Source organism: Lycium barbarum, chromosome 12 (assembly GCF_019175385.1).
Source record: "Lycium barbarum isolate Lr01 chromosome 12, ASM1917538v2, whole genome shotgun sequence".
Classification (NCBI taxonomy): Eukaryota; Viridiplantae; Streptophyta; class Magnoliopsida; order Solanales; family Solanaceae; genus Lycium; species Lycium barbarum.
In genome coordinates this window covers 8,403,658-8,414,331 of record NC_083348.1, presented here as the reverse complement: position 1 = coordinate 8,414,331, position 10,674 = coordinate 8,403,658, and the positions used below count along the sequence as shown (strand labels likewise).

General features: G+C 36.3%; 1 protein-coding gene across 2 annotated transcripts in view; it reads left to right on the top strand.

Annotated features, from left to right (window-relative positions):
- Positions 1-6,964: 6,964 nt before the first annotated feature.
- Positions 6,965-10,674, top strand: part of LOC132622327 (uncharacterized) — a 62,100-nt gene continuing 58,390 nt past the window's right edge. The window contains exons 1-2 of one of the 2 annotated variants that reach the window (XM_060336916.1): positions 6,965-7,510; positions 8,713-9,439. In XM_060336916.1, the coding sequence (XP_060192899.1) occupies positions 7,167-7,510; positions 8,713-9,439 (1,071 nt within the window). In that variant the 5' untranslated portion in view covers positions 6,965-7,166. The remainder of the gene's footprint in view (positions 7,511-8,712; positions 9,440-10,674) is intronic. The other variant, XM_060336917.1, reaches the window with a different exon arrangement.

The window sequence follows — 10,674 nt, the reverse complement described above, 5'->3', positions numbered from 1 at the left end:
CCTGCAGTCAACTCAGTTAACATCTCCTCATGTTGAGTTAGTTTAACATCCATTGTTTCCAATCTAGTTCCCTCAGCCATTTCTCAACTCACACTCCGTAGAATCGATTGATCTGATACCAAATGTAATGATCTCAACTCGAATTACGCAATTAATCAATAAAAAATGAAGAACAACAATTTTTGGGACAATTTTCTCTTATATAAAAAAATGAAAAAATGGAACTTAAACAATAGATCTGAAATTTCTTAATAAAACTATACTAAAGGATAACATAAATTTGCCATTGATAAGAATAGATCTGTAGAAGAAGAAGAAGAGAAGAAGAATTAGAAGAAGAAGAGAGGATTGAAGAAGAAGAAGAAGAAGAAGAAGAAGAAGAAGAAGAAGAAGAAGAAGAAAATGCACCTGATTTTTCATGCCTTTCATTTTCTCTCCTCTGACACTTATAACAAACTTCTGATGACGTGGCAATATCCTGGCCCTTTCAGCTCATTAATTCTCTTCTAATCTCAGTCGTCCATTTCAAAATTTAGTTAATAATGCTCCTTGCTTACTCAATATCGAACCCGACTAGCAACACAATTATCCCTTACTAATCCTTCATTATTTCTACTAACTCTACTAATTTAATTAGCTAATATAGTGAGATCATGACAAAAACATTATTTACTTCCTGTTGCGATGACAAAACTATAACTACATTGGCCTCTAGATTGTCCTTTTGGAGGTCTATGTACCAACTTTTTTGAATCTCATTAGAGGAATCAAGTTGGCATTAATCTGGTTGTGACTAATTAAGACGAAGGGAGTGGATTTAGGTCCACATCTTTAATTTTTCTAACTAATCAAATTACAGTTGTTGATTTTCCATGACATGACCAGCTATAATGTCATCCATCTAACACAAACAACAAAGAAAATATGTAAAAAGTGCTTCATGAGGTATAGAAATTTAAATGTAATTGTACAAGCACACATTACCGACCTAGCTTTATTTAACAACATGGGATTAGCTGAAGTATTATTCCTTCTAACTTCCTCAATTGTTCTCTTTGATCGGTTGACCGTTGATGCTACAAATAAAACTATTCTCCACTAATTAAAATATTTATATCTTCCTCTTCAAATCTTCTCCTATTGCAATAAATAAATAAAATTAGCTTAGAAACTGTTGGAAATAATAATTCAAAATTGTAAGAAACCAAAATTGGTTAGGATTTGATATTTGAATTGATGTCTAGTTAGAATTTATAGTCAAATTAATATAGGAATAAGTTTTCTTGTTTCGAGTTAAAGTAGGTTTTATACTATTATAAATAGGGATGCTTCTAGCTATTTTCATAACAAGAGAGAAACAAGAGTGATTGTGGAGATTGTAGAGAGCATTAAGAGATTCATAGAGTTTATCAATAAAATATTTTCCTTTAAATTGGTATTAGAGCTTCTACGATCCTAGTAGAAAATCAAATAGCTTTAGCTGCCGGCAGGCGGCAGTAGCCAATGTGTGCCGTCCGTCTGGCCAAGAATTATGTAGGCAAACGTTGGGCCAATATTATAGGCATGAAGAATAAGCATGCTAAGAATGATTAAGAAAAATATGGCAGGTTAAAAAAAAAAAAAAAAGAGAAAGCAAATATAACACAAGAGGAAGGAACAATCTTTCCTAAAAATTGGAGAAGTGAGTTGAAAAAATAAATAAATTAAAGGTTGGTGACAAGTGCATCAACGGGGTTGGAGATAAGTGCTTCAACAAAATTTAGTGTTGGTGACAAGTACATCAACGGGGTGAAGACAAGTGCTTCAACAAAATTGAGTGTTCGTGACAAAGTGCATCAACGGGGTTGAAGACTAGTGCTTCAACAAAAGCTAATTTTGGTGACAAGTGCATAAATGGGGTTGATGACAAGTGCTTCAACGGGGTTGGAGACAAGTGTTCAACAAAAATTGAAGGTTGGTGACAAGTGCATCAACAGGGTTAGAGACAAGTGCACATTAATGGGGTTGGAGACAATTGCACATTAATGGGGTTGGAGACAAGTGTTTTAACAAAAATTGAAGGTTGGTGACAAGTGCATCAACGAGGTTGGAGACAAGTACTTCAACAAAAATTGATGGTTGGTGACAAGTGCAATAACAGGGTTGGTGACAAGTGCATCAACGAAGTTGGAGACAAGTGCTTCAATAAAATTTGGTGTTGGTGACAAGTGCATCAACGGGGTTGAAGACAAGTGCTTCAACAAAATTAGAAGATGGTGAGTGAAGGTTGAAGAGAAAGTGCTTCAACAATTGATGGGTTAGAAACAAGTGCCTCAGCAATTTGAAGATGGTGACAAGTGGATCAAGAATTAGATGTACAATTTTGAATTACGGGAGAATGTAGGAAATAATAATTCAAAATTGTAGGAAAGCAAAATTGGTTAGGATTTAATGTCTAGTTAGGATATATAGTCAAATTAATATAGGAATAAGTTTTCCTGTTTCGAGTTAAAGTAGGTTTCATACTATTATAAATAGGGTTGCTACTAGCTATTTTCATAACAAGAGAGAACAAGAGACATAGTTGTTATAGCCCGTATTTTGAACGTTTGGATATTTCAAAGTCGTCGTGGGAAGTTAAGGACGAAACCATTTTCGAAAACTATATTAATGCACAAGTTGTTACGAATATTACTTATGACCATTATTAGTATGAAAATATTGTGAGAGGCTAAGGGCAAAAAGAGAAATTTGCAAAGTGATCAATGGAAGTAATGTGGGAACGTAGGGGCAAAATGGTAATTTCACAAGGAGGTCATAAAAGGGGCCATGTTGGCCGAAAATAGAAGGAAAAATATGCATGTGGACAAGCTTGCATGGCAAGAAGGGTTTAAGTCATTTTTTTTTTAAATTTTCAAGAAAAGTAAAGAAAAAAGAAGAGTCTTCTAGAGAGGGGCATGTGCCCCTCACATGCTTGAATTATATGCATATATATATATGAGTGCCTAACTAATTCAAGACAAGAGAAAAGGAGAGCAACACAAAAAAATAAAAAAAGGGAGGGGTTCGGCTAGGGGCTGGTCGAAACCAGCCCCTCAAATTTGATCATGGGGGATTATTTTCTTTTAGTTTTCTTGCTATGTGGAAGGTGCTCTTTAACATGGTGGAGTTGTTGGAGCAAATAGAACGCTTATATGGATGATTCATAAGTCTTAACCAAGTGGAGAAGTTGAAGAATGAAGGTAAGTTTAATCTCCATTTTCATGAGTTATGAATGATTTATGCATGTTGTGATATGTGGAAATGAATGAAAGTTATGAAATATATGTGTATGTTGAAGGCTAGCCGTGGGTGTGTTGTTGTGTAGGAGGGGAGAATTAAGTGAATTTAGTATGCCTATGTGTTGTTGTAATGTGTGGAAAATAAATGAAATGCATGAGATTATGTGTGTAGATGTGGAGGCCGTGTGATGTTGTTTATTGAAGGAAGGATGAATTAATTTTATTTAGTATGTTTGGGTTGTTGTGTTGTAGATTCTATGTTGTAAAATGAAGGCTTAACGGTTCAAAGTGGAGTTGAAATCATGTGGGCTGTTTTGGTACCTAATGTGATCTTAATATGGTTTCTTGTATTTGTAAGACTAATGTTGTTAAATTATGGATTGTTAGTGTAGTTGATGAATTTGGAAGAAAAGAAGTGTATTGTTGATGTTTTCTTGGACTTGGAAGATTTCAGAATTGCTTGTGTATTGGATGGGCTGATTTGAACATTTTGTGGGTTGTCCGAAGTGTTTTTGAATCTTGTTTAAGTGTTTTGGATTAGTACTTGAGTGTACGAATATTGATGTTGGTTCGATCGTATGCGGTTGATTTGAATGAAAACAGAATATTGTCGAATAGTATATAAAAGAGCTACTAATGTTAGAATGTGTTTTGAATCTTTTATTGGTGTTGTTAGTATCTTTGTTGGCTTGGCCGGGTTAAATTCCCGGATGGTTGTTGTTGATTTGGGGCCGAGCCTTATTCTCGGGATTGGTACATTTACAGGGGAGATGCTGCCGAAATTCCGGCAGAACATAAGTAAACGTGTTTGAAAGATTAAGACAAGTATGTGACAACGAGTCTAACGAATGGATGAATCCTTTTGGACGTAGATTGACAAGTTGGATGAACAAGTGTAACGAGTTGGTCGCGACTCAGGTATGTGAGGCTTACCTTTCTTTCTTTTGGCATGCCCTAGAGCCACGTAGGATATGATGTAGTATGTAACTTGAGGCTATTCCATTCTGTGGGTCTGAATCCATTTGTGATTTGTATGCCCTCCCTAACTTAAGTGTCAAATAATTCTAATGGGTAAATCATGACTTAAGTATTCCGACGTACGTATGATTCCAAGGGTTCTATTTGGTTTGATCCATAATCATGTCTAAAAGGTAGTTAACCTGATTACGGCTCTGGTTTTCCAAGAAAAGCTTCTGAAATGATTGTAGAGCGTTCTGTACTTCGAACGCTCGTAACTTTTGTATACTAACTCCGATTGACCCGAGACTTGTTCTGGGCCTTCATATGTCGATAAGTATTCTGTCATAATCCTTTGATATATGTATTCAGACCTAAGTAATCGGTTATAAGGAATCTGATGCAAGTAACCTGAAAAATGTAATCTGATTGAGTAAAAGCGATATAAGCACTTTAATAGAAATATTCTGATAAAGGTAACTTGACATAAAGTATTCGGTAATAAGTAATCTGATATGGATATTCGGAGAATATGTTTGATTAAGCTATTGAGTCTGAATTATGTGCATTTAGTTTCTCACGACTCTGCTCGTGCATATGTTATGATTTCCTTCACCGAGTCCCGGGCCGGTATGTATCGTGCGGATGGTTCGCCGGGTCCTCTGTTGAGGGCCGGGTTCCATAAATGAATTCCGAAGTATGATGGGTCCGGTTCCGGGGTACTGTGTTATATGTCCGTCCCCGGTTACCGAGGGTATATTATGAAGTATGATGTGTCCGGGCTCGGGGTGCCGTGTTATCTGTCCGCCCCCGGGTATCGTGGTTATGTTATGATGTGTGACGGAGATTGGAGCAAATTTTTTGAAATATGATGTGTTGTGGCGCCAAAGGTAGGAGTGGCGACCACGTTCCTATGTTATCGTGCGCATCCCTTGGCATTGTTCACCGGTTCCATGGCGTGTTATCTGTCCCCGAGGTTATTATGTATATGATAGGATGTGACCGGTCTCTCGGCGTGAGATTTGTCCCCGAGGTTACCGTATGTATGATATGGTATTTGTCCCGGCGTGGTATATGTCCCCGGGGTTACCGCGTATGTGATATGATATCCGATTCCAATATGCATGACTTGTGTTGGAGAGTAAGCATTCTGACCTTCCGTATATTCGGTATTCCGTTTGCTATATGACATCATTTGGGTGATTTGTACGTTCTGTAATCCGTCTGGCATACGAGATGAGTAAGTATGATTCGTGTCTGGAAAAGAAAAATAATAAGTGTTTGGTATTCTGGATAGGCTATTTGTATGTTGTTCTATCTGTCTCAGTCATGGTTTCGTTTTCTGTACTCATGCCTTACATACTCAGTACATATTCCGTACTGACCCCCTCTTCTTCGGGGGCTGCGTTTCATGCCGCGCAGGTACCCACAAATGGATAGACGAGATTAGCTGAAGACGATCCAGTGGATTGGCGGGCTCCATTTCCTCCAGGAGTGCTGCCGAGTCAGAGTATGTATGCTGTGATGTCTGATCAGTAATAGAGACTTTGCAGACAGCGTCGTGGGTAATGATAGTCAGTCTGTAAGCGGCTCCATCAGCCGATATGTCATTTTGTGTTATGTAGTAAATTTTATATAATTACAGATTTGCTAAATTCTGGAAATAGTAAGCAGAAAATTTCGAAGGCTCAACATGTATTTTATTTGTAATTGACTTTCAGAATTCAAAAAAAAAAAAATTAGGTGTGTAATCAGGGTCTGCGGGTTCGCTCGGCTCTGTATGTGGGGTCGAGTGCCCATCACACCCTAATAAGGTTAGGGTGTGACAATAGTGGAGATTGTAGAGAGCGTTTAGAGATTCAAAAAGTTTATCAATAAAATATTTTTCTTTAGAAACAATCTCGAATATAAGAAAGAAGAAAACACACACATGAACATACTATCAAGAAAAGAAGACTAAGAATGAAAATTATATTCCTAGTGGCCCTTCAATCTTTAAATCAACACATATCCTTTCCATGCATGCATAAATACAAACAAAAATTAAAGCTAATAAAGATGTGGAAAAATTTAATAACCAGAACGCATATAATTACAGAAAAATATGATAGTAAAAGAGACGGAAATTATTACCTCTAAAGAAATCGATGTATAGGTGTTTTGTGTTGCGTTAGCGTGAGTATAATAGCTCTTTATCTAGAGGTAATATGGGATTGATATGACTTTGAAACTTTATAACACGTAAGATTTTATTGTTCTCTGTGATCGTCCAGGTGCAGTTAGTACAGAATTATAGAACTTTACAATTTCACTAAACTATAAAAATCCTACCATTAGTTGGTTTCAAGAGTAAGTTTGTGTGCATTAGTTTATTGAATTGAAGTAGGCATTTGGCCAAGCATTTTCATTAAATAAATATTAGCGAAAATTATTCGTGCTTTTAATATATGTAGATAGATAGATATAGATATTTCTGCTTATAACATTTCCCCTCTAAGTAGGCGTTTGGCCATGAAAACCAATTTTCACTTTATTTAGTGTTTTGGAGTTGGAGTTGAAGATGGAATTGTGTTTGATTGTAGTTTTTGCAAAGAATATTTGATTGTTTAAATCTATTGAAAGTGAAAAATAAGTTTTTTGGTGTAACGGATATTCCGTATCCAATCCTCTTTAAGCTTTGCTTTTGTCCCAAAAAAAAAAAAAAAAAAAAAACAAAGGAGGAAAAAGAAGAAAACAAGAAAAGAAAGGAAATTCAACGTCATATCTCTACTTGGCGCCTCACTTTATTCTATCTTCTTTCACACAATTCACAGACAAAATAATTTCACAGATAAAATAAAAAAGAATATATATATACATTGTTCCTGTTCTAGAGTCGGTCATTGTTGAAATCTAGTTTTATTGTAATGATGACTTGAGTCACAAGTATCGGTTAATTGATCCCTAACAATGGAAATGGATGATTCTAGATCAATCCTGCTTGAAGATTTCGGTCAGAAAGTAGATCTAACTCGTAGAATCCGTGAGGTTTTATTAAATTATCCAGAGGGAACAACTGTCCTTAAGGAACTTATTCAGAACGCTGATGATGCTGGTGCTACCAAAGTTTGTCTCTGTCTTGACCGCCGTAATCACGGGACAGAGTCATTGTTGTCCGACAAGCTCGCACAGTGGCAAGGACCTGCACTTTTGGCTTACAACGACGCCGTTTTCTCTGAAGATGATTTTGTTAGTATTTCTAGGATTGGTGGCAGTTCCAAGCATGGACAAGCTTGGAAAACCGGCCGCTTTGGGTAATTAAGTCCTCATTATTTTTATATCCTGTAGTATTCAATATAAAAGCTTTACTTGTGCTCACTAGTTGCTTTTAATGTGAACTGCCAATGACCTTTGGTAATTTGCTAACTGGAGGCGTAATGTGTATACTTGACTAACTTCGGGTAATTCCTCATTCAATAACTTGGCACGAAGTTTTAAAACGTAAAGAATACTTCTAAATCTTGTGGTCTTAAACTATGTAGAACGTACTAAAATGCCTTTTAATCTTGTGGTCATAAACATGCTATGTGGAAAGTTGAAATTAAAGAGTTGCCAAAAAAGCAAAGAAACATTCTTTTTGAAACGAACTAAATGGGGAAGTAAGACAAACAAATTGAAACAGATGGAGTATTCAATATAAGAGGTTTACTTGTGGGTTTTTTTTTTTTTTTTTTTTTTTTTTGAGTCAAAGGTAACCAAGGTTTACTTGTGGGTTTTAATGTGAACTGCCAATGACCTTTAGTAATTTGGTAACTGGAGGGCCTAATTTGTATACTTGAGTAAATGCCACTTTGACTGATGATAATTTGGGTGCAAATGTGTTTATCTCAAATATTTTTGATATTAAAATTGCAAAATTCTACTTGAGATTATGAGCTTGACTTAGATTACAGGTTTTGGAGTTTGGATTGGTACTAGGCTGATTTTTTAAATTTGTGATTTTGTCCGAGTTTATTGGTGAGTTCGAATTTTCAGAGGTTGCATGGAAGCAATTCAGGAAAGTGGATAACAGCTAAAATTATTAGGAGCCTTTGTCAGGAAGAAGCTATAACAGTCGAAAATTTAAGTAGTAGTTATATGCCAATCAAGGAGTTGTAATTGTAATTATTATCTGAAGACACATATCATCTGCTATAGTTTAGAAAGTGTTTATTTTTCTTCAAAAGAACCTTTTGATACCAAATATTGTTACTTTTTTATTTATAACTGAGGATTTCTGCAATAGTTATTAGTAATTCTTAAGAAGAGTCTTTCCCATTCTTTTATCTAAATTTCTAACATATTAGTTCACAGTGGAAACTTGGTAGTAATTATAAAAACTCAGAAAATATTGCACTTTTTGCTTAAAAAAGGAAACAACAAAGCGGTTGAGGGGAAATTGTGCTGTTTTTGCCCTCAATCTTGTTTCTGGCAAATGCAATCACCTTATCTCTTTGTATTGGTGTTTTTCTTCCAGGGTTGGCTTCAACTCGGTGTATCATCTAACTGATTTGCCGTCCTTTGTAAGTGGAAAGTATGTTGTACTTTTTGATCCCCAAGGTGTTTACCTTCCAAATGTTTCAGCATCAAATCCTGGAAAACGGATTGATTATGTTAGTTCTTCAGCCATCTCACTGTACAAAGATCAGTTCTCTCCATATTGTGCTTTTGGTTGTGACATGAAAAGTCCTCTCAATGGAACTTTATTCCGTTTCCCTTTGAGGAATGCAGATCAGGCTGCTATTAGTAAGCTCTCCAAGCAAGGCTACTTGGAGGATGATATCTCTTCAATGTTAGTACAGCTTTATGAGGAAGGAGTTTTCTCACTACTTTTTCTTAAAAGTGTATTGTCAATAGAGATGTACGAATGGGATGTTGGTTTGGCCGAGCCACGGAAGACATATTCCTGCTCTGTCAACTCAGACAAGAGTGATACCATTTGGCATCGTCAGGCACTTCTCAAACTATCAAAATTGACTGATTCAAATGAGCCCTTCGTGGATACCTTTTCGTTGGAATTCTTGAGCGAGGCAGTTAATGGCAGTCATCCACAGAAGAGAACTGATAGGTTTTATATAGTACAAAGATTGTCTGCACCGTCTAGCAGGATAGGTGCTTTTGCGGCGAAAGCATCAAAGGACTTTGATATTCACCTTCTACCTTGGGCATCAGTTGCTGCTTGCATATCAGATAATTCATCCAAGGTAATGTAATTTCTCCCTTCCAGCTATTTTGCGGTTAAACAGGTGAAGTCACGCTTCACAGATAAGGAAGAATTGTAATATTTGTTAAATTATATGACCATCTTATCTAAAAGCTTAAGTGGTTAGAGAGAGCACACTTTTTAATTATTTAGTTATATGTCTCGACACGCTGCCTCACGTGGTGTTTGATTCTTCTTCATTGGCCAAACACATGGAATTTTGTCTTTTTGCTTGGGTGGCAGTGAGATTTGGACCTCTGCCTACTCTGATAGCATGCAAAAAAACTGGATCTTGGCCTAACTCAAACTCAAAAGCTGGTTTAAGAGGTGAGAATTGCGCACACCATATAAAGAGACCACCTATCCCTTTACCAACCGATGTCAGACTCTTCAACAACACCTGTCCGCCCTGGAACGTGAACAATATGATCTAGAGGCTCAACATCGGGAACCAAGAATTGGGTTGCGTCCTAATATGATACCACGTTAAAGTGTGGGACCATCTTATATGAAATCTTAAGCTGTTAGAGAGAGAACACATTTTGATTATTCAACTATATTATGTCTCGACAATTGAAGAGTACCACACCGGTTGGTGAAGGGATGAGTGGTCTTCTTATATGGCTTGGGCAATCCTCACCTCTTGAGCTAGTTTTTAGGGTTGAGTTAGACCCAAGATTTATTTCTTTAACATGGTATCAGAGTTGGCAAAGGTCCTAGGTTTTAATCTCACTGTAACCCAGATTCAAGAAAATCTCCACATGCTCAGGCCATGAAAAAGAATTCGGCGAGGATGTGAGGGGCATGTTTTGAGAATATAATTAAAATAAATAAAAGTGTGCTTTCTCTAACTTAAGCTTTTAGGTGAGATGGTCACACAACTCAACAATATCATTGAATTTTAATGATACGATCAAGGATGGATTGTTGTATTTGTATCCCATCCCACATTTGGTATAGTGTAGATAATTATAAATCCTTGTGCGGACCTGGATAGTAATAAAACTTGTGACAGAAGTATCTGTGGAAAATGTATTAGATAACATATTTTAAGTAATATAAAATGATTTATATCATAAATAACTTAACAATTAAGTATGACCTGTAGTTATCTACATTAACTGAGGCTATGATGCCAAAAAAGTGAGGCTATGATACAAGAAATGTTTCATAAAGACAAAGCAAGATAACAAATGAAGCAGATATGAAAGGACAACCGCTAAGAAAGCGTTGGTG